The sequence below is a fragment of the Sinohyriopsis cumingii genome, chromosome 9, assembly GCF_028554795.1.
Source record: "Sinohyriopsis cumingii isolate HCF-2022 chromosome 9, ASM2855479v2, whole genome shotgun sequence".
Lineage (NCBI taxonomy): Eukaryota > Metazoa > Mollusca > Bivalvia > Unionida > Unionidae > Sinohyriopsis > Sinohyriopsis cumingii.
In genome coordinates, this window is record NC_142969.1 from 63,422,913 (window position 1) to 63,449,282 (window position 26,370).

Below are 26,370 nucleotides of genomic sequence, written 5' to 3' on the forward strand. Positions count from 1 at the left end.
TCTCGTTGCCTTAATCTTTCTTCTACATCCAAAGCTTCTAACCTTGCTTGTTTTTCTAACTCTATCTTCTCCCTATCAGCTCCCCTTTCCCATTCTATCCTTTCCTTTTCGGCCTGTTGTTCTGGTTCTATCTTTTCCTTCTCTAATTCTATCTTTTCCCTTTCGAATTCCCTCGCCCTTACCCTTTCATCCCTCTCCCGGGCTTGTTCTTCTCTTTCTAATTCCCTCGCTTGTTCTTCCTTAATAAATTCCCTTAAACTTTCTCCTTCATACCCAAGTTCTTTGCCTAAGGCGACCAAGTCCTTAAGGGATGACATGATTAATATTAACAAAACAAATTTAATTTTACAAAAGAAACTATTCCTGATGAAGGCAACCAAAACAAAAATGAATAAGTATTTATATTAGACCCACAGACCTAGAACTACTAAACAAAACAAACACCTACTTGACAATTATCTTGTCAAGAAGGTCACACTCGAATATAAACAATAAGTGTAGACTTTCACAAACAATATAATGACGATTCACTTAATCCAAAGATCCCACTTCTGACACCATTGTCGCACTACTAGCTATTCTCAACTAACACTTGGACAGCATGCGCATTTCCGTTCTGGAATTCATAAATTTAAGAATAAAGTCTGACAAATTATCATGCACAGTGTTTCCCAGTGCTAGAATGCTTTTTGCCATGTTTTAGTTTGCTTTAAAACAACCTGTAGCTGTTCTTTATAAATGCAAAGTTTTGTAGAAAAAAGTCCTGATCTAATATATCAATTACATATCAATAGTAAACGACACGTACTGATTTTGACTACATCATTTGAAACTTCTCAGTCAGTTCCACAGACCAAACCTTGAATGTATGCCTGCCTATATATGACATTTGAACTACTTCGGCTATTTACAAAACGTACGCCTATATGACATTTGAACTACATCGGCAATTTACAAAACGTATGCCTATATATGACATCAGGGCCGGCGCCAGACCCGGCCAGACTATCTGGCGCCCGAAGGCAAGATTAGATTCTGGCGCCCCTTCCCCCCCCCCCCCCGCCGGAAAATATCAATTTCCAAATTTATAAACAATAAAAGAAAATTAGAAATGCGCACCCCCCCCCCCCCCGAAATCAGCACCCTGGGCGGCTGCCTAGTTTGCCTATATGGTAGCGCCGGCCCTGTATGACATTTAAACTACATCGGCTATTTACTAAAAGTATGTCTATATATGACATTTGAACTACATCGGCTATTTACGAAACGTATGCCTATATACGACATTTGAACTACATCGGCTATTTACAAAACGTATGCCTAAATATGACATTTGAGCTACATCGGCTATTTACAAAACAAGGGTTGCGAACGCATCGAACTATTTTATCTCTGCAGAGCTTGCATACATTCATCCCATGGTATACTTGGTACTAAATGAAAACAGTGTTACTTGGACATCCAATATGGCCGCCAATGTGGCCCTATTGAAAACCTTGTTATTGTTACTCGTCCTGAAAGAATGGTCACATCTGCACGGGGTTCTCACTGACAGATTTGATATCTAGCTGGACTTAAACGAAAATGGTGCCTATTTGACGTCCAGTATGATCCCCACGGCAGTCATCTTTAATGGCTTGTTATCGCTACACTTTATAAATGTATGTTATACCAACATGGAGTTTCCACTAAAGGACTTATGATTTATCGCTGATCCTAAACATAAATAATGCTAAATTTACATCCAGTATAACCGCCACTTTATCCATATTGAAAAGGGTGTTATAGCTACTCCTCATGAACGAAAGCCATATTGATAGGGTTATTATTAACGTTTCATGATGGTTACTTGATCCTAAAGGAAAATGGTGACGATCTTATGTCCTATATAGTCTTTTCAGGGGTCATCTTGAAAATCTTCTTATCACTACTTCTTTAGAATAGAAAGTCATATTGATATGATCCTTTTATGAGAAAACTTTTTACGATATCTAGTCAGTAGGATATCTAATCAGTACGATATCTAGTCAGTTCAAGATGAAAATGTTGCCAGTTTGATGTCCAGCTTTAACATAGCATGGTCACTACTAATCTCCAATGAATTCTTATTTCAGCTTTAGGTTTCTTATAATATTTTTTTTTATATTGATTCTAAATTACAAAGGTGCTGATCTGACGTTCCGTATGTGGCCATCTTGAAAATCTTGCTTTGGTGTCTCTTCTTATATGGAAAGTCCTTTTGATATGATGTTTGATGCAAGAGTTCGTATGGTGTCTGTTTGATCCAGAATGAAAATCACTAACCATCAATATGGCTACCATGGTGGTTATCTTGAAAGAGTAGTTATCTCTGCTTCTCCGAAATGGATGGACATTTCAACACGTGGTTATCACCTATAGATCTTAAAAACCTTGCTGTCACAAGTCCCCGTGAATGGATGATCAGTATGACAGGGATTTCCACCAAGCCCTAAATGAACATGGTGCCAGTCATACATCCAATATGGCTGCCACGACTACAGGGATAAATAAAAATGTTGCCAATACTCCTGCTGAATGGATGATCATAGGGGTTTTCATCAAAAGACTTATTTTGATACATTGTTAGTTCTAAATAATAATGGTGCCAGCTTATGTTCAATATGACCGTCTCAAAATGCTTGTTGTCACTACTCTCTCCTCGTTTTAGCATGAGGTTTTGGCTAGAAAACTTCTAATTATATCTTTGTCCTAAATGAAAATAGAGTCAGACTGATATCCAGTATGTGTACAACAGAAACTGTTTTGAAAATCGTATTATGACTGAAGAATATCGGAGATGATTTCAACACTCGGTATTAAAAATAATAGTTTTATGCTGAATTCTTGGAAAATATTGTCTCCCAGTAGAGTGTCAGTCTTTGTCAATCAAACAATAATATATCTGAAATGATCTGACTACATTTCGGGTTCTTTATTTTGGACGAAATGTCTGGCAAGAATAATTTATGATTTGTAGAGATACATCCAAGACTTATTTAAGTTGCGCATAATTAACCGAGGTAGTTAAAATGGAATCTTGTATAAACGTTTACTGTGTAAATTTTTGAATGTTTTGTAGATGTCAAATGCATAAGTCAGTAATTGACTTCACAAGCACCAGATAAAAAGTCACGAAACTCTACTGTTGAACGTGGTTAGCTAGCTTACATGCTCTGTAATCTAACGAAAGTGATTACAGCTGCTTACTTTTAAAACAATTTGTACATTAATTGTTTTGCATGCCTACCGCTCCAAGTGGTTAGAGTGTTCGCCTCGGATGCGGAAGATCGTGGGTTCGATCCCCGACCGAGTGATACCAAAGACATACAAAAATGGTACTAATAGCTGCCGTTCAGCATTAAGAGGTTAGTGTTAGGACTGGTCGGCCTGGTGTCAGAATAATGTGACTGGGTGGGACATCATGTTACATGTATGCGGCATGATGCCCCAGTACTAGATATCACAATAAACTGCCACATTGCATGCATCGTAGCAATACGACTGAAAAATTGTTAAAGCTACGTTAAAAATCCAAATCATATCACATCTTTTGCATGCCACATTGTATGCCGTGAATCGCTATTAACGATTAAACTCTTGAGACTACTCATCCTACACTTAAAAAACATTCCACTAATACCATTATATATCACGTTTGAAGTGATAATAATTCATTGGTTTTTTGTGTTCTTTTCAGATAGTCTCTTCTTTATTCTAAACGAAAACTGACTATTCACATATTACTTAACTCCATTTACACAAATGTAAGCCTCTAATGATGTAAGGTTAATTTGAGACACCTCCATCTCTTGATGACAATTATTCCTCTGTTGTGCATCACAATTTACATAACGACGAAACAGTGTTTTTATATATTCATCCTTCCTGACCCCTCCCCAACTTAAACCCTTCTAGCATTTACTATGTACAAACAAATGCATTTAATCTGCCCCTATATAAACAAGCAATACAAATGTTGATTAAAGCAAATCACCTTATAAAATAGAAAAGCACGATTAAACAAATCACCTTATAAAATGGAACAGTACTATTAAGCAAATCACCTTACAAAAAGGAACCGCACTATTAAGTAAATCTCATTATAAAACAAAACAGCATTATTGCTAGAATATGAAGCATATAATACTTGCTTATACTAGAAAATCGTCTTGTAGTGTATGTCGTATTAATAGGCAATAGGCGTCGAAAAGACAATAATTTCGAGTCATAAATGTCAGAATAACTCTCTGCTCCGGTGATAATCAGCAATTCTATGTCTGGAAAGTATATCGTTAGCTAGAGGAACCGTGACATGAACACATGACATCATTTGTTGGATCTTCCTTACGACCTAAATGAGTTTCTCAACATTTTCACAATCTTGGACGCTCTTGGAAAAAAAGTTCACTTATGTTATTGGTAAGAACAATACATATTGAATTCCGCTACAACATAGGCATGTTGAGTGATTCTGTTCACAAGCAAAGGCCTTAATGGATCAAACCATCTCTTTGAAAGAATCAGATAGGAGATATGAATTGGGTGAATACCAGTGATGACGTCATAGTAAACGTAACATTTTCTATATACAGTGTTTAATTTTGGCAATGCTTCCATTTTGCACCAAGGTCATATTGAAAACTAAATCCATGCCATCTGCATGTACGTTATTGAAAACATGCCATCTGCATGTACGTTATTTAATCCAGGCCAACTGTATGTACGTTACTGAATCTATGTCAACTGCATGTACGTTACTGAATCGTGCCAACTGCATGTATGTTATTGAAAACATGCCAACTGTATGTACGTTATTGAAAACATGCCATCTGCATGTACGTTATTGAATCCAGGCCAACTATATGTACGTTACTCAATCTATGTCAACTGCATGTGCGTTACTGAATCGTGCCAACTGCATGTATGTTATTGAAAACATGCCAGCTGTATGTACGTTATTGAAAACATGCCATCTGCATGTACGTTATTGAATCCAGGCCAACTATATGTACGTTACTGAATCATGCCAACTGCATGTACGTTACTGAATCCATGCCAACTGTATGTACGTTATTGAAAAGATGCCATCTGCATGTACGTTATTGAATCCAGGCCAACTATATGTACGTTACTGAATCGATGTCAACTGCATGTACGTTACTGAATCCAGGCCAACTGCATGTACGTTACTGAATCATGCCAACTGCATGTACGTTACTGAATCCATGCCATCTGCATGTACGTTACTGAATCCAGGCGAACTATATGTACGTTACTGAATCTATGTCAACTGCATGTACGTTACTGAATCCAGGCCAACTGCATGTACGTTACTGAATCCATGCCAACTGTATATACGTTAATAGTCCTTTCCAGTTAGATGTACGTTATTAAATCCATGGCAACTGTATATACGTTATTGAATCCATGTTAACTGTATGTATGTCATTGAATCCATGCCAACTGTACATTCGTTATTGAATCCATGCCAACTGCATATACGTTAATAAATACTTGCCAACTGTATGTACGTTAATGAATCCATGTTAATTGTATATCCGTTATTTAATCCATGCCAACTGTATATGCGTTGTTGAATCCATGCCAACTCAATGTACGTTAATAAATCCATGCCACCTGTATGCACTTTATTAAATCCATGTCAGTTGCATATACGTTATTTAATCCATGCCAACTGTGTGCACGTTACTGAATCCTTGTCAACAGTATGTACGTTAATAAATCCATGGCAACTGCATGTACGTTGTTGAATCCTTGTTAATCGTATGTCCGTTATTCAATCCATGTCATATATACGGGCGTTAATTAATCAATGACATCATCTTGTACGCTATTTAATCCATGTTGGTTTACCATGTTACAGTCCTTTGTTTTTTCTCGGAATAATTGTTAAACGTAATCCCGCCTCTCTCTCTCTCTCTCTCTCTCTCTCTCTCTCTCTCATCTGCGATAGCTAATGCTAACTACGTATATAACTATGAATATGAAATGAAGACATCTGTAACAGCACAGACCCATAGTTACAACGATTTTTCACCTTCATATTTATCAGATTTATCTGGTGAAACATACGACAACGTTATTTCGTTTACTTAAGCAGTCATCCGATATAAACAAAGCTTTATATGGTGTACTGTTTTCTTTTCAACATTACAATTTCATCTACTTTATTTGAGCCAATTATATTGCATTTGTTTCGTTCAATTTATTTCCCAGTATATATGAGTGCTAATTAATATTATTCCCGACACATATTTATCGTCGAGTCAACACATAAATGCCCAAAGCTAGTTGTAGAATTGTCATCCAGGCTGATTAATTGGTTTGTCCACTTGTGCTCGGAAACGTGGATGTAGTCAAGGCGCATAGCTAGTTACGATGATTGAGTGTAGACGGTGCTTACGCTAAATGCCTGCCATACCATCTTACAGCAATATCGGTGTTTTCTGAAGTAATTTATGAGATGTTTTATATATATATATATATATATATATATATATATATATATATATATATATATATATATATATATATATATATATATATATATATATATATATATATATATATATATATATATATATATATTATGATAGTGGCTACGAGCTTGATGTTGGCATTATTGACAAAAACCATGTTAATGTTACTATTGTAAATAAACTTTAAATTTTGTTTGTATTGACGATCAAAAGACACGTTCCTTTACCAACATACTGGTTCTGACCACTAAGTAGACTAAGTGAAAAAGAAATACAAATAAATTTGATCATGAACTTACATGATCTGGAAATGTATCAAATTTAAAACAAAATAAAAAACCCTGGAACAAGGAAAAAAAAACATAAACTACAAAATATGAAGGTACGACAGACATACGTTTAATACAAATGACGTTTAAATGGGAAGAAATTTTGGTGTTATACAGTGACTACTGTCTGGATAAGGTAAAGGTATATATTTTGATTGATACAATATGCAAATTACCATAATCACACGTGTAAAGAATGTTTATATATATATATATATATATATATATATATATATATATATATATATATATATATATATATATATATATATATATATATATATATATATATATATATATATATATATATATATATATATATATATATATATATATATATATATATATATATATATATATATATATATATATATATATATATATATCTATATATATATATATATATATATATATATATATATATATATATATCTATATATATATCTATATATATATATATATATATATATATATATATATATATATATATATATATATATATATATATATATATATATATATATATATATATATCAGTGAGTATTTAGATGTTTATATCTAACAGTGAGTGTTTATATGTTTTGCAAATTTAACTGTTTCATGAATGATACGAGTACTTTACTGACTGTGAATAGTTTAATTGTAAAGGAGTGAACCATGGGTCCCGACCCTGATACATGCGTTTTGTTAGGGCGCATGCACATAAAAAGAAAATACGGAAACGAAAAAAAAGCAGCTTGAGATACCCGATTGTAACTCTACGTGATATAAGGACTGTTTTTGTTTCGTACAACATAACAAAAGAAACATTATGTGAAGGAAAATAACTGTTATTAACTCCTATATGTAAGGATACTGAAGGGTTATAAATGTACATCTTTCATAATATGGTACCTTTGATATGAAATTAATTATGACGCCTATCTATTGGTAATTTTCAGGACTATGATTGCCATTGTTTAGTTCTAGATGCACAACCGTAAGTAGGTGAGAAAGGTTTAGTTTTCTGTATTCGGCTGTCGTATTTCTAAGAATCCTAGCTGCTTTTCTACTATGAGATACGATTTAAATTTTCCGACATTTCATCAGACCAATAGATTCATAAAAGTACAGTTAAGGCGATGGTTTAAAATATTGCATCGATCTCCATTTCAGGAAATAAAACTGTTTTCATCCCCTGTCATATCTATTTCTATCTGTATATCTATCTATCTATCTATCTATCTATCTATCTATCTATCTATCTATCTATCTATCTATCTATCTATCTATCTGTCTGTCTGTCTGTCTGTCTGTCTATCTATCTATCTATCTATCTATCTATCTATCTATCTATCTATCTATCTATCTATCTATCTATGAACAGACAGCGTGCAGCTGCTTTCTTTGTTAAATTACATTCCTTTATGTTTCTGGTGTTATCATTTTATATGACTTGATAGATGAATCATGATGCAGAAGACTGATATGATCCTCGGGAACGTTTGATTTGGAACATAGGTGGAGAGAGAGAGAGAGAGAGAGAGGGGGGTGAGGGTGGGGGACAATGTGGGCATTTTGCAGTACATGGTCCTATATTGGACTGCGTTCAAGAGTACACTCTATGCTTTGTTTTTAGCTGAGAATAGCTCGTAAGGATTTAAATGCATAAATTATATCAGTTACAAGTCATACGAGGTGTAATTTTATGAATATTGTATATTTACATCCTTTCTTTTGTTGCAGAGGGAAGCGAAGGAGAGTCCAAAAGGTCAAGGACATCGTACACTAGACATCAAACGTTGGAACTGGAGAAAGAATTTCACTACAACAAATATCTAACCAGAAGAAGGAGAATCGAAATTGCGCATGCTCTGAACCTCACTGAAAGGCAGATAAAAATATGGTTTCAAAACAGGCGGATGAAATGGAAGAAAGAACACAAACTGGCCCATATAGCAAAGAATATGAATATTTGTAATGCGTTAGAGCTGGCGGCAAAAGAAAGAGCGGACGAAGAACGACGAAAGTCCTCCACCGCTTCCACCTCCATTCATTGATTTATTAAATTGGAAATAATAATTTTGATCTCGAAAGGAAACATAAACTTCATCGGTAGATGTATTATTTTCAGAAACAATCGCTACATCAGGAACCATGTTGGTAGTTGGATTTTTCGGGTTGCGTCAGGCAGTCGCACGGATGGGTAAAATGTATCGCATTTATATCATAACCTTGAATTCCATGCACGCATGTGCAATAATATATTGCAGATGTGCGGTTGCAGCAATAAGCTTGTTCCAAGATCGGGAGATTTACAATAATTTATTTGTTGTTCTTATATGTGCTACAGCTGAAACATCTAATGTCCATATTCAAAATAGATACTTAAATATCTTCGCAAAGAGAAACGGGCAGATTTGTTATTGAAACAACATACATCTGTTTTGTAACGTTTGAAACAGACACACCAAATACGCCCACATTTGGTCAACCTACAGTATCCAATCTTTTCAAATGAGTGGACAAGGTATATTTCAATATCCTTTGTAAACGCAATTACAATTCTCATCGAGGGACTTAGGAATATTGTAACCATTACATTTTTACCATATCGTGTCAACCTGTGAAGATGGATATATTTGAGTCGTTAAAAGTAAATTTGTTACCCAAACACATTTTTTTTACCTTGCGTTACTTGAATTCATTTTGTGGTTATTGTAGACATATCTTTTTATCCGACTAACGGACATTTCAACTGCCAAAGTAAAATAACTGAAATATTGATGATGCATATTGTAGAAGCAAGCATAATGAACTTATTATTTCCATATATTAATTGTACTTACAGGGTAATCTTCTGGCAATAGAATGATTATTATTTGAATCAAACGTCGATTGAGATTGAACTAATCATATGTATGTATTTATATGTATTAATTCACGAGATTGGCTGTGAAGCTGAACACAACTTTGCGTGTTTCGTAAAGAGATTTATGTGTACTTGTTTGTACATATGTGTCATTCGTTATGATGGTATATAACAATGTTGCACTTGCTAAAGTGCTACTGTGTGTATATACATTGTATCTGTGTGTTGGAAATCTGTTAGAGAACCACTCTATCCTCGGATTCATATCAGGGTAATTTTAATCAAGACGTTTACCAGATACAAGGTTCATCCATTTTTCCCAATTTGGTGAAAACCTTTTTATTTTCATGTTGTGTAGTACACATGTATGTAACTTGTCTGTTTTTGCACATGTACAACCTGCAGAATATTGTATGTTTGTTTCGATTACAAAATAAATGTTAAGATACATTCACTTTTAATAACATTGACCTCCCTAATTTAATTCTGCTTTTTCCAATGTCAGAGTGCTTGAAGATGTTTAACAAGTTAAATTGCAAAGAAATATTTTCAAATTAATTGAGTTCCGGTTTAATAATGCCAGGTTGATAGCAAGATCTCTTATTAATAGATAAATAAGACACACATGAACATTTTTACGATAAAACTTGGATTTCTCCACCGATTACGTTTAACCTTTACTAATGTGAAGCTTGTAAAGGAAAATAACGAAGCATATCACTAAGAAATCTAGTACGTATTTGGCAGTCTGCTTACTGCCACAGCCTGACAAATAAGACGTCTCTGTTATGATTTTACATCCCTATCATATCCTGTGCTATTATTAGAAAGATTGTCATTTTAAGATTGCATGCTTGGTATACGTGTCTTAAAATATTCAATTCCGATTCATAACATTTGATTCCGCACTTCAAATAATCTGCATAGAATAGTTTTCAAACACATTCTGATCTTTGCAAATGCAGGATAAGTGTTGCCATTGTTTGCACGATATACGTAGATTTCTGACATACACAGGATGATGTTTACGTAATCATATTACACACGTAACAATGTTATATACCTACAAATTTTGTCAAGGAAACAAAACACTTATTGTATAAGCTTTCATCAGTATTTATAATGCAAAATACAGAACATTATTATATCTGTATTTGATAATTGTCACGAAATAAGAGTGCAATTCATTACAGTATAAGGTTTCAGTAATTGTATATAGTCCAAGACTGGTATTTTTTATAATAAATGTTCACTTTTCCATACACTTTTATTGTACCATTAGGAATCCAAAAAAATTAACTTCTGTTCCACGATAAAGTATTCATTATACGTGAAAAGTATTGCGTAGAAGAAATGATATTGCAAGAAATGGTATGATATGTCTGAATACATTATAATGTCTGATGTTGAAATATGCAGTTTTATAATGACTGCACGGAACCCATCCACCATCCATTGGTTGGCTTAATGTTATAAATGTTATAATCATTTCCGAAACAAAATTAATTTTCAAAGTGGTTTTTGCCGTGTTTAGATTATAATATAACAAATATAGAAATGTTTTCAATAAACCTTTGTCGATTGTTACGGATATTATTCAAGAACATCGAGAAAACTTGCTCACATTCATATGCCGTATTAGTATAAAAGTTATGTATCAGAGAACTACAGCGATAGGGAAAAAAAAAAGATATCTTCTGACATTACAAGAACCCAAATGTAAAGCTAAATATATTAGATAGCGCCCAGGAAAACATGGCTAGTCACATTTGGAAATTATAAAGCCACCAATTATGTATTATTTTTATAAATATGATATATGAACAGTAGGAACGCGGAGTAAAATCTTGAAGGAGTATATCAGTTGTTAGCATGTCTGTAACAGATGATTAATGTGATTAATGTTATCTTATATGTAAATCTTTACATTCAAATTACATTGTTAGCTCATATCTTGATAAACAGTCTAGTTTCCTAATTTGTAGATAAACAAAAAGTTGGAAATTCTAGACTTACACATTGCATGCCTTCACATGCCATACATACATACATACATACATACATACATACACGCACGCACGCACGACCGCACGCATACATGCATCAACTTTATATTGCGTGTCATTACATACATACATACATACATACATACATACATGTTTTCATGATTAAATTAAAACATACATGCATGGAAAAGCAAACTTTCATAAAGAACTGTATACGTACACACATACATGCAAGCAAATATCCACCCATTTCCACACGTATAGCATTTCTACGATTTCTGAATACATATAAAGAAATATTTCACGAGTGTAGTAGGAAACATTGAAATTTAGTTGTTCGTTGTATTGCATATCATCTAAGGCAACAAACGTCTATTTGCATAGATTTTGGTCTCGTCCGTATGCCAGTACAATTAACGACTGCATTGCCTACATGGGCAGAAAACAAGTTCTGAATTTTTAGAATAATTTTAGGACATCAACCTATTACAATATTAGCTTGTACAGACAATGCTTCATAGTGTGCAATTTTCAAATCATTCACTATTTTCAAAGAAACTTGAAGAGATTTGATATTTTTTAACGTATTTCTTGCGGCGATTGATATAGTGAAGATGTCTGAAACAAGAAAGACGAATGTACACCACTATTAAAAAATGTATTTAGATGATTTTAATTTAAGCAATTTTCTGTTTTCACGCCATCATGAACAAGGTAATTTCCAATATAATGCATGTCTTATGATAGAAACGATATTTAAATATTAATTAAAATTAATATCGGCTTATCTCAGAAGAAAATCCCACCGCCACTATTGCAATTTATATTCTGTAATGACACGCAGTATAAAGTTGATGATATATAATTTGTGGTAAATAATATTTTTAATGCTCTGCATTTCTTTAACGTCACATCTTTCCCGTCTACTTTGCAAGACATGACATTGTGTTCACATGAGTTCTCGTCGTAAAAAATTTAGTCAAACGAATAAATGTTTCACATTGTTATAATGCAGCTTGAGTTTAAGAACTGAATGGTACCAGTTTTATAATATTAATATTGGCAGTATTCCTCATATATGCGTGCATTCAAAATATAATTGTGGGATCAGGGGATTAGTGTTTGTTTTATGAATGTCGAAGAAAGTGTGCGTTGGCAATAACCACATGATATCATTTCAGCCAAATAGTTCACTGATTTTTATGTTTGTATGACTTGTATACCTATTGAAGAAAATCATTAAAGATATAATATAACCGTTAGCGTAATACGAGTATACCAAGGCAAGTTGGACCGTTTTTGTTGCTAATTGTAAATCTAGATAATAATATATACAACGTGGGATATACATTGCATGTAACTAGTTCGTACAACATCGCACTGCCATACAGTTGGTCTCCTGCACGAAATTTGTTGGGAGCAATGTCACTACTGAGCTTTCTTGACATTTTCCTGAACTTGGCATGTTAACAAGAGAAGTGTCTAAAGTGCGTGAAATTATTGCATGACATGTAGTCGGGCATGATGGCTTCTGGATACAAGATTTTTCTAGGATGTTACCTTTGACCTTGTCAACAATTAACTTGTGTCAAAACAGTTATCCTGCGGGCATTCCATATTTTTTCCAGGCACTTATGACAAATTTGCTTTCTATTCTACAATGCCCTCTTCATAACCCAGAGGTACAGTTTTTTTTTTTATATTCAATCTATTTAAATGGATACAATTTTATGTTTTTATTTACTTAAACGCACACGGTTTTATCGATTGATGGTGCTTTTCTAATATTTTGACTTTTTTGAACGTATTTTACGACGGTTCAGTGCAAACACTCCATTCCCAACCATCTGAAAAAAAATCTGATAAGTGTCAGGATTTGGTGTCGGTAAAACAAATTCATTGAAAGTATGTATACGTCATTATCTAATTATTAATAACCAATATATATTTGTTCTCTCTTTCATTATATGTTTATTTGAAGCGTATTGTCCAGGAGATTTCATTAAGATACCAACATGTGTTTATTATTTGCCGTTTGAAAAGCAGACGTAGGACAATGTTACACAGCCATTACCAATGTAACTCGCCCTCATTTAAGCGTTTTACACTGGAACACTGCTACAAAAGACTTTCGTGACGACGTAGAACTTTTTACACTGTCATGAAAACACCCCAAAACGTTATCAGTGTGGATGGATATATGTAAATAATGGCCAGTTACCTAATGAAACAATCGTATAATTTTATAACGGAGGAGATTCAATGAAATCGATATAAAAAAAGTTTTGTTTACAAAGAAGGTGCTAATTAGGAATCACGTTTTTCTTTTGAACGTATCGTTCCTTCGAACACTCCCATTGCGATCCCAGTTTCGTATCATCACTAAAACGATGCATCATCACCATCGTACCATCGTAACATCGCGCACGATTATACGTTATGATGGTGTCCCAAATCGGATTTCGTACCTTGCACAAGACCCGTCTTACTTGTAATGACATTTTATAACAGTAAAAGCATTAATTTAAGATGCACAGATTCTGGCGAATTTAAGCAGACGTTTGTGCCTTTGAACGTGGAGATGGTTGTCTATCAATCTATCTATCTGTATGTCTGTATGTATGTATGTATGTATGTATGTATGTATGTATGTATGTATGTATGTATGTACGTACGTACATACGTATGTATGTATGTATGTATGTATGTATGTATGTATGTATGTATGTATGTATGTATGTATGTATGTATGTATGTATGTATGTGTGTGGTGTGTGTATGTATGTGTGTGTATGTGTCTGTGTTTGTGTATGATTTAGAACTTCTGTTTTATAAAATTATTTTTAACTCCGAATCTCTAATCAATGATCTTCGCCTAAAATGATAGTTGTCTACAACTGAACAATGGAGACCATAGTATAATCGGTTATCGACTCATTACTGTATGCTGTGTTCGGTTAAACAACATACAAATCAGATTTATTTTGAAAACAGTTTACTTCTATAAATACAGTGAGGTGCAGATTCCGGTGGTGTACGGTTTAAGTGTACATTTCAATAAAAATCCTGAAGGAATGTTATCACCGCAATGCTCCATAAATAACCATCACCGTTAACAGCTGTGGAGTGGGGATTGTTTTTACAGAAACGTTTACCGTCAAACGCTTTCTTTAATATGGAGGGATTGTGGTGTGTTTTGGTCTGTTGTTTGGTGGGAAGGATTTACGATCGTTTATTAAAACACTGTTTCACAATTAGTTTTACTTCATGCTGTTTAAAGCATAAATAGTAGTTCTTTCCACTGTTTATGTGATTCATTTCGTCCTTCCAGCTAGAATAAGAGACTGTGCCACTTTCTTGGAGCATACTCGCCTCCTAGATGTACATAGAGTAAATAGACGTCAAAACCAGTCACATCTCCTCCTAGATGTACATACAGTAAATAGACGTCAAACCAGCCACATATCCTTCTACATGTATATACAGTAAATAGACGTCAAAACCAGTCACATCTTCTCCTAGATGTACATACAGCAAATAGACGTCAAAAACCAGTCACATGCGTTTTTAATTTCTTCAAATTAGCATAATTAGACAGGGCAAACTTCGCTTACATTCGTATGTTGGCCAGTGGATAATATGTACTTTTTCTTGTTCAGAGTTTCTTTTCAGCCAAGAAATCCTGTTTATGAAATGAATACCAATTTGTGTGTGAATTTTGTTAAAATCAATGTTTATAGAATGAATACATCATAAGTTATGTTTATCAGACATCATCCTGTGTATATCAATTGATATGTCTACTGTTACAAGGGTAAAAACAAAATAAACGATACTATTATGACGCCCGTCTATAGTTTGTGCAATTATTTTGAGGATAATTTGTCATTTGCCGACCACCACCACCCTTCTCTCTCTGTCTCTCTCTGTCTCTCTCTCTCTCTCTCTCTGTCTCTCTCTCTCTCTCTGTCTGTCTGTCTCTCTTTCTCTCTCGTGATATGGATAACCATATGCAAAAGAAAACAATAAATAGTACAAATATGCAACATTAAATGAAAGCTTGAAAACTATATTTAAAAATATCAATGAAAAAAGTGTAAGAAATAAGGGGAAAATGGTTTAAGACAAATTTGTTGATCGAAATTTATGACTGGTTAAGGATAGTCCGCTTTTATATCAATACCCTAATCTCCTATATGCGGTCAACACATTTTATCTCTACTGGCCACATACCATTAATAGGCAGTCAACACATTGATCCTCTACTGGCCATACACCATTAATAGACAGTCAACACATTGTACTTCTACTGACCATACACCATTAATAGACAGTCAACACATTGTACCTCTACTGGCCATACACCATTAATAGACAGTCAACACATTGTACTTCTACTGGCCATACACCATTAATAGACAGTCAACACATTGTATCTCTACTGGCCATACACCATGATAGACAGTCAACACATTGTACCTCTACTGGTCATACACCATAATAGACTGTCAACAGATTGTACCTCTACTGGCCACATACCATTAATGTGAAGTCAACACAATGTACCTCTACTGGCCATACACCATAATAGACAGTCAACACATTGTACTTCTACTGGCCATACACCATAAATAGACAGTCAACACATTGTACCTCTACTGGCCATACTCCATAATAGACAGTCAACACATTGTACTTCTACTGGCCATACACCATTAATAGAAAGTCCAGTCAACACATTGTACCTCTACTGGCCATACACCATTTATAGGCAGTCAAAACATTGTACCTATACTGGCCATACACCATTAATAGACAGTCAACACATTGTACCTCTACTGGCCATACACCATTAATAGACAGTCAACACAGTATACTTCTACTGGCCATACACCATTAATAGACAGTCAACACATTGTACCTCTACTGGCCATACACCATAATAGACTGTCTACAGATCGTACCTCTACTGGCCACATGCCATTAATATGAAGTCAACACAATGTACCTCTACTGACCATGCACCATTAATAGACAGTCAACACATTGTACCTCTACTGGCCATACTCCATAATAGACAGTCAACACATTGTACTTCTACTGGCCATACACCATTAATAGGCAGTCAACACATTGTACCTCTACTGGCCATACACCATTAATAGACAGTCAACACACTGTACTTCTACTGGCCATACACCATTAATAGGCAGTCAACACATTGTACCTCTACTGGCCATACACCATTAATAGACAGTCAACACATTGTACCTCTACTGGTCATGCAACATAATAGACAGTCAACACATTGTACCTCTACTGGCCATACACCATAATAGACATTCGACACATTGTACCTCTACTGGCCATACACCATGCTAGACAGTCAACACGTTGTATCTCTACTGGCCATACATCATAAGCTCTCATGCAATAATCTGTTGTCTGTCGTCCGTTAGCACAAATTTGTTATTGTGAACTAGTTGGAAGATTACCTAAATGAAAATGGTGTCCATCAGATGTCAAATTTGGTCACAATCGTAAATTATAACTTCTATACCTTTTCTTCTGAATGGTCATATCAGCATTGGGTTTTCACTAAAAGACTTTTGATGATGTTTGTCTGGATCTAAATGAACATGGTCCAAAATAACAGACAGAGTGGTGGCCTTGAACATCTTGTCATCACTACTCATCCTGAACAGATGTTCATATCAAATTGGGTTGTTACTATAACATTTCTTTTGACATCTGATTGGTCCAGACTAAAAATATTGCAGATATGAAGTCTATTATGGCCGCGATGTCTTGCAAACCGTGAATGGATCATCATATCAAGATGGGCTTTTCACTAAAAGACTTTTTTTGATCTCTTATTTATGTTAAATAAAAATGGTCCCCATCTAAGATCGAGCATGGCTACCACAGCAGCCATCTTTACAATATTGCTATCGCTACTCCTAGTTGATGGATCCTTATATAGGCATCAGGTGTTCAGTAAAATACGTCACGTGATGTTTACCTCGTCCTAAATAAAAACAATGCTATCTTATATTCAACATGGCCACCATGGCAGTTGCCTTCTTAATATTGTTATTACAGCTCTACTTAAACAGAAAGTCGTATTGTATTTTACCAATCTTTTTGCCTTACTTAGCGTCAGCCTCTTCCAAGTATCAAATGTGTTTTACCAATCTTTTCACCTTACTTAGCGTCTCTCTTCCAGGTATCACATGTGTTTTACCAATCTTTTCACCTTACTTAGCGTCAGTCTCTTCCAGGTATCAAATGTGCTTTACCAATCTTTTCGCCTTACTTAGCAAGCTTTTATCTGTTGACTTTTATAAGAGAATAATATTTAATGGCTAAACGTCAATGCTCAGTTATTGTGTTATATACGCAATTGAACATCTTCGGGATAAATGTATACTGTAAGCGTATCACACGATGAAAATGGTACCTAACTGGATGTCATCTAGATATATGTATATTGTAATGGTGGTAATATACTACAATTTAGACACACGTGTAAGGTACATCAAGCAATAAATATAATTTAGACAAAGATATAAGGCAGACAATACAATATATATAGTATAGCACAACCTAGGTATTAAATAGAATATTCATTGCTGTTCAAGATTCTTTAAAGAATTATCAGTCATATATAATTGTATAAATCTTCATGGTCATTCCATTTGATAATAAGAGACAGTATACATTCGAAGAATCCTGCCATTGAATATAACAGAGCGTATCAACGCTACCTTTAGTAGAACATCAAAGAAGGATTTAGAGTGTATTACAATTGTTTGAGAATTGTAAACCAAAGAAATGATATAAAGGAGTAACACATGTCATCTGGCCGATACAACCGAATGTCACAGTAACTTTGTACATAAGACGACAATGTTAGTTGAATATGTTTAACAGGAGGGTGGACAAATTGGATGGATGGAAGAATGGATAGATAAATGGACGAATTTAACGTAACACACCACGAAAGTAAATTTCAGTTAACAAACAGAACTCATTAATATTACTTAAAATTTTCACTAGCTCAGAAATTTATCAATACAGAGACAATGGAAAAAAGTTCCCCATGAAAACTTAAGCTTCAATTCGTTAATTTAGTCATATACAAAAGACGGTACTTTTAATATTTTTGAAATATGTGTGTTAGACGTGTTATGCACTATGTTGTTGTTTCCGGTTTGTCAGAGTTCTGATGATATGAGATCCCCACTCCTTGTGATGTTTGGGTTATCGTTATCTAGATGATCGACGACGATGTTATAACATGGATCGAGTAGAAAATAAAATAAAATACGAAGTTAATGGATGAATATCAGATTTCTCAGCAGAGATATAAAATAGAACAACACGTGCCCCCTTATGCAAAATACAATAATTTAATCAATCACATAAACAAAATAAAATTGAACATGACATTTGAATGATTCAACTTATCTTAGAGTTACGAAATGTATGCGAAATTCAATCAGCCTTTCTGTTATACCGATAAAATAATCGAGTGATTGGTCGAACTCAAATTGCTAGCATCTCCTGCTTGTTTTGAGTCTTTTCCAAATCTCTGGTGGTGACAGGTCAGTATTGCCGTATTTCGGTTTCTTAAAACCAAAGAATTCCATGAATAATGACACACTTACATCAATAAACATATGTATGCAGTTGAGACAAAAATTGTTCTTTATTTGAGACTCTCTCTTACTATGGAGCTGAATATCTCTCTTTCTCTCTCTCTCTCACACATTTTCTCTCTCTCTCTTTCTCGCTTACTCTCTATTCCCCCCCCTCACACACACACACATTTTCTCTCTCTCTTTCTCGCTTACTCTCTATTCCCCCCCCCCTTACACACATTTTCTCTCTCTCTATCTTTCTCGCTTACTCTCTGTTCCTCTCTCTCTCTCTCACACACACATTTTCTCTCTCTCTCTCTCTCTCTCTCTCTCTCTCTCTCTCTCTCTCTCTCTCTTTCTCGCTTATTCTCTATTCCCCCCTCTCCCTCTCATTTTCTCTCTCTCTTTCTCGCTTTCTCTCTATTCCCCTATCGCTCTCTACACTCTCTCTCTCTCTCTCACATTTTCTCTCTCTCTCTCTCTTTCTCGCTTTTTCTCTATTCCCCTCTCGCTCTCTACTCTCTCTCTGTATGTCTGTCTGTCTCTCTCTCTCATTCTCTCTCTCTCTCTCTCTCTCTCTCTCTCTCTCTCTCTCTCTCTCTCTCTCTCTCTCTCTCTCTCTCTCTCTCTTTGTGTCCTCAACTTTCCGACACACATCCCTTGGAAAATCTACCGAGAAGTAACTGTTTTTTCCTGAAGGTAAATTCTGGCTTCCCTCGTGTATTTGGACTGGCTAATTTGGAGATTACTGACACCTTGATTTTCGTATTTGAACATGTACATCATCCTTTAACTTAGCCAATTGAGAATGATTTTCATTAATCGCCAACATTTAAACACTCTCGTCGAAGTCAGAACAATCTTCTCTAGACCGTCTTTATTAATAACTATTCTCTGTAAAATATCATTGTGTGACACCTGTTTTGCATGTCCCACTATTACCAAAAATATTGGCGCTGGTTTGTCTCACCTTTTAATTTTCGGCTATTTGACCTTACAATAATATTAGGCTTTTTCATCGGTCTGACCGTTATCGAACTAACTCTAATTAAAATTCAATTATTCCCCTCACCCGTCAACAAAAAGATACAAGAGCAATTATCCATTACAAGCTGCCAAGTTATTGCGCGCCTAGCCTATACGTCAGTCTTAACGGTTGTGTGTCACACTGACCACAACAGAATATAATGCGAAATTATCAACAAAAGTTGGCGCCATTACAGGGTTAAACACCATTTCTCAGCGCAAGATAGGCAGTACGTGGCGGCCAATGCAACTGGTGGAGGAAGAACCCGGGGAGAAAACAGCGACCCACGGGACATTAGTCGTTAGCTTTCGCCCATATCTACGTTGACCAACACTAAGGACTCTAACCCAGACGGAAAGGTGAGATCACAGTGATCGGTAAAGGCAATCGCTTTATACCACTTAGCATGTACAGTATTAAAAGAAATTGTTTTAGAAGTAGATAATTCACTTGTACCCCACGACAATATCATTTAATCTGAAATGTTATTACAATTATATATATATATATATATATATATATATATATATATATATATATATATATATATATATATATATATATATATATATATATATATATATATATATATATATATATATATATATATATATATATATATATATATATATATATATATATAGACACTGTTGCCTCCTATAAATTTTATTTTCATTGAGGGTACACACTATTTTTGGAATTTGTTTGTTGAATAGAGCAATTGAAAAATATTATCATATATGTTGTTACGACTATATGGTCCTAAACTAAGTAACAGAATATAACTACTCCTTACAGCTTACAATTGCATCTGAACGTTGAACAACACATGGGAACTTTACTCTGTTGCTGACAAATGTTCCATATCTAAGAAGGACATTTGCTGTATTAATTCTTATTTATTAAAAGTGATACTTTTGAACGCTATTTGTAATCGAACTATTCAATAGGGTGCCAATTCGTGTCTGGGTCTATTTTTTTTGCACGGTTTTTTCAATGTGCAACATCTGAGTCAGAATGAAATGCCGAAAAGAAGTGCTCTTCTTTCGCCTTCATTCCATTCTATAACAAAACTATGTGAAAACAGAATCTCAAAAGGGTAACGATTTCATAATGAATTTTAGAATACCGGTAGTTTCCAGCTGTTGATCCAGCTGTTGATCTTGAAAGAATAAGCTGGGATTTATTTAACTCGTTTAATAAATTCAGTATTAAAATAGTACCCATTCTGTTATTTGTATGTGTATATTAACGTAAATAATACCGAAACCACGTGATGTGTGGGTTAAATATATGATATACCAATTGTACATGAAGGAGAATAAACCAATTGAAATATATCCTGTAGTACCTTGTTCTGAATTACTCAGGGTAAGTTAAAGAGTCTTGCAGGATTCTAAGATTCTTACTATAATCGAGGAACTTTAGGGATTTATTTCTTCTCGGCGCTTGTTAATTTTTATTTGATATAAATGCATTCTAATATTGTATATGACTGTATATTTCTGACCATTTAATAGCAAAGTAAAACTAAGATACGTTGTAGCAAATGTAAGACTCTACAGTCAATAAACACCTCGAGAACAAAGTTGCAATATTAAAAAACCCAGATGATATTTCCAAAGCTTTGATCTTTGACATGTGTTTAAAGATTTGCATCAAAAATGACAATTGCGAAACTTGTGAGGTTTCATGTTTGCAATTACAGCATGGATTCTACATTGGACATTAGGCAGATTCGTTTATTTGTCTGCCATTGTATAAACAATTTCCATAGTAAACGGTTTGCGTGATTTACATCATGGTCAATGTAATTGTACCTGATTACTTATCTTATCTCACTAATATTTATCTTATCTCACTGAACTTTTACTACCTTTTTCAAATAGGATCTTTCATTCCACAATCCAGCTCTTCCGATTGCGAAAAGTCTCGCTGTGCCTGGTCTAAGATCATGGAATACTATTCTTGAAAAATCTCGCTGTGCTTGGTCTAAGATCATGGAATACTATTCTTGAAAAGTCTCGCTTGTGCTTGGTCTAAGATCATGGAATACTATTCTTGAAAAGTCTCTCTGTGCCTGGTCTAAGATCATAGAATACTATTCTTATTGAAATAAGAAATTCATCTTCTTACTGTAAATTCAAGTTCTTGATTACAATATGGCTCACTACTTATGATATCAAATTTATATTCCGATTTTACTGCATATTCACATTTATGAAATAATGATATCATCCTTTATTACTTCACGTCAATTTTGTCTTAAGATGAAGATAATCTTTAATGCTAAGTATCTCATCTTCTTAAAATGAAGATGGTGTTATTATTATTATTATTATTATTATTAGTAGTAGTAGTAGTAGTATTAGTAGTTGTAGTAGTGGTAGTAATAGTAGTAGTAATTGTAGTGGTTGTTGTAGTAGATTGATGATGTTGCCATTTTTATAACTTCTGTGGCATACCATTCTATCGAACAAACGCATCATAAGCTGAAGGAAGCAACCAATCGTGTTGGACTAAGTTAAATGGGTCATCATCGATTAAACATGGTATGTGATAGAAAGAAAAAGTATCTACTCAAATAACTCATTTTATCTCTCGAGCTAAGTGCTATGTTATGAGAAAATATAACTATTCGTTCAGGTTTGTTTTTGTCATTTTTTTTGTTAGATCTTTACTTCATGTCTCTTCTTTTCTGCTATTGTTATCATTATTAAAATCATTAATATCGACACCGGAAAGATGATCGTTCGACCAGGCCGGGTCAGCCGCCATATTATTTTTATTGGCAAGACACTTGATGGTCTCGAAACGATACAATCTTTAACGTGTTCATGTGCTATAAAACATAATCATTCAATCATTTATTATTATTATTATTATTATTATTATTATTATTATTATTATTTGTTGCCTTTGTTGCTGCTGTTTTTGTTGTTTCTAAAACATAAATACAAGTATTTTGGTTATTTGTTACTGGGGTAAGGCAACGCGTCTACAAGCAAATTCCAGTAATAATGGCATGTAAAGAAGGAAGATTATTAAGAATATTATATTTATTTCCACTTTAGGAATTTCTAACAATCACATTTATATACAAGCAAAAAAAAGGACACACACATCATAAACATATATCCATATTTCATATCATTCAAATCATTTTGTTAAAGGATTAAATAAAGATTTTCTTTGCATAAAATTTCGGACATCTGATTATTGTTTTGTTATCCATTATATATATGTATGATATTGCAATGAAAGAACTAAATCCATATTGACTAATGCCTAAATAAACATTTGGCTCAGATTTCATTTATGCTATTTTGTTTTTTCAAATATAATGCAAAACGAGGCATAAATACCTAACTTACTGATATTAAGAGTGTTGTACACAAGGCGTGTAATTACTGATATAGACAGTGCTGTACGCAAGGCGTGTAATTACTGATATAGACAGTACTGTACGCAAGGCGTGTAATTACTGACATAAAGAGTGTTGTAAGCAAGGTGTGTAATTACTGATATAAAGAGTGTTTTACGCAAGGTGTGTAATTACTGACATAAAGAGCGCTGTACGCAAGGTGTGTAATTACTGATGTAAAGAGTGTTGTACGCAAGGTGTGAAATTACTGACATAAAGAGCGTTGTACGCAAGGTGTGTAATTACTGATGTAAAGAGTGTTGTACGCAAGGTGTGTAATTACTGATGTAAAGAGTGTTGTACGCAGTGCGTGTACTTACTGATTTCAAAAATGTTGAATGCAAGGCGTATATTTACTGATATAAAGAGTGCTGTACGCAAGTCGTGCACTTACTGGAAGAAGGGTGTTGTATACAATGCGTGTTCTTATTGATATAACGAAAGTTTGTGCTGCTTACTGATATAAAGAGTGCTGTACGCAAGGCGTGTATTTACTGACATAGTGTTGTACGCAAGGCGTGTACTAGCTAATAGTGTTTGCTTTTATTTAATTATATATACACTTTGCGTACATAAACACTGAGCGTTTGCTTTTATTTATTTATATACAGAGTATTGTACGCAAGGCGTGTACTTATTGATAAAAAGATTGCTGTACCCAGTTCGTGTACTTATTGATATAAGGAGTGTTTGCTTGTGTTTACTTATATACCGAGTATTGTACGCAAGGTGTCTACATACTGATATTAAGAGTGTTGTACGCTGGGCGTGCACTTACTGATATAAAGAGTGTTGTACGCTAGGCGTGCACTTACTGATATAAAGAGTGTTTTACGCACGATGAGTCATTACTGACATAGTGTTTGCGTGCGTTTAATTTTATAAAGGGTGTTGTACGCAAAGCGTGTACTTACTGATGTAAGACTGATATATGCGCCAGAGATAAAGACACATAAATATATTTGATCACGGAATTTAATTTTAAATCCACGTCCAGAAATTCAAACTTAAGTACTTAATAAGGAAAATATTTTCAGGTATTGTGACATTTATTGTCCATAATTGTTGTCGAACGCTCCCGTTTTGTTGGAAATAAAATAAAATGGAGTTATATTCTTACTACCTTGGATCAGACACAGCTTTTTTATTCTGTGTAATAATTTTCAATGTATATTTAAAACAAAATGAAATAACCTGTAATCCATGCCTTAATTGATCGAAGGCCATTGTTACGTAGGATATTCAGATGAATGAAGCAGATCAATAACAAATCATTATCTTGTCCTGATTGACAAGCAATAAGAATTGTCATCGATTTCAGGGTGTTATTTAATACTGATGTCTAGTCAGCAAATGTATTATGTCAAAACATGTATATTGTACGTGTACTCTGACAAATAAAAATTAGTTGAAAACAGGAGGATATTTCTGCAGGTAGGTTCAGTGAAGTCACGTCCTGGGTGTGGGGTTATCTCATTTCATCGGTCATTATGTAAAATGTGCCACCATTTTAAAGAAGATAGACAAATTCGCTTTTGAAATTCGAGCTCTTTGTCTTTGATCTTCCTGAAAAGAAGTTACCCTTGGAAGAATAAATTACAAGCAATGCACTATGGGGACATTACGTGTTCTTGATTGATGTAAAAGCAGGTGATTGCGTTCGATGGCGTTAAGTGCATGTGTAGCAAACGTCTGCGAGAAGGTGAAATCAAATCGTTACCAAATTGGGAACAGGTTAAACTTTGACGATCGGACTTTTGACGCCTTTTTTTTGTTAATATACATATTCAACAATTTTAAGTTGCTGGCGCAAAAATAAAATGCAAATCACAGTAGCATGATCAAAACTTTAACCTATATTTAATACATTTAATTATTCTACAGCTTTACAAAAATATATCGCAACTAAATATGAACTTTTATTTTGTAACTTTACAATTTTGGAAAATTTAAAGAAATTGTCGCCAAGTTGAAAACACAACGCATGCAAATGAAGAAAATAAAGATATATTTGTGGTATACAGCTAAATGTCTCCACATTATTCAAATTAATTGTCAATACTTATTCATTCAGAAATGTTTTATTCGTTTACGAATAAACCCAGCGAGTAGTTGTTGTGTGTAGTGATGATAATCCGTTAATGAATGAAATCTGAAATTCCATCAAATTATACCTTAAAGACTCCTGTTGGGATCAATAACTTTCCACCTCAGACATTATATTACTTTTTGTATATTTTTGTTCTTAATTATAATTAACGAACGAATTTATATAAACAAGCAACCAAATATGAACAATCATTATTCTGAGTTGGTGGTTTTCCTAGGAGCTTTCAATTATTGGCTTTCTTTTCCTTGATGTCCTTTTAATTGTTTATGACAAAAAAATATGGTCTTGGTTTCATTCACATACTGCTAAAATGGATTATGTGGAAACTTGACATTTTTATGTTGTCGTTTAAAATAGTGAAGGTAGAGAGCATATTTTCTCCTTTAAAGAATGATGGATGTTTTCTGTTAATGATCCATAATTCAGCCAGAGACAAGTTCAACAACATCTTCATGGTAA

General features: G+C 34.1%; 1 protein-coding gene across 1 annotated transcript in view; it reads left to right on the forward strand.

The window, feature by feature from the left end:
• LOC149791918 (homeobox protein Hox-B5-like) overlaps window positions 1–15,555 on the forward strand; it is an 85,010-nt gene extending 69,455 nt beyond the window's left edge. Inside the window, exon 3 of the mRNA XM_089970430.1 lies at window positions 8,576–15,555. Coding sequence (XP_089826556.1) covers window positions 8,576–8,889 — 314 coding nt within the window. The 3' untranslated portion in view covers window positions 8,890–15,555. The remainder of the gene's footprint in view (window positions 1–8,575) is intronic.
• The last annotated feature ends 10,815 nt before the right edge of the window (window positions 15,556–26,370 follow it).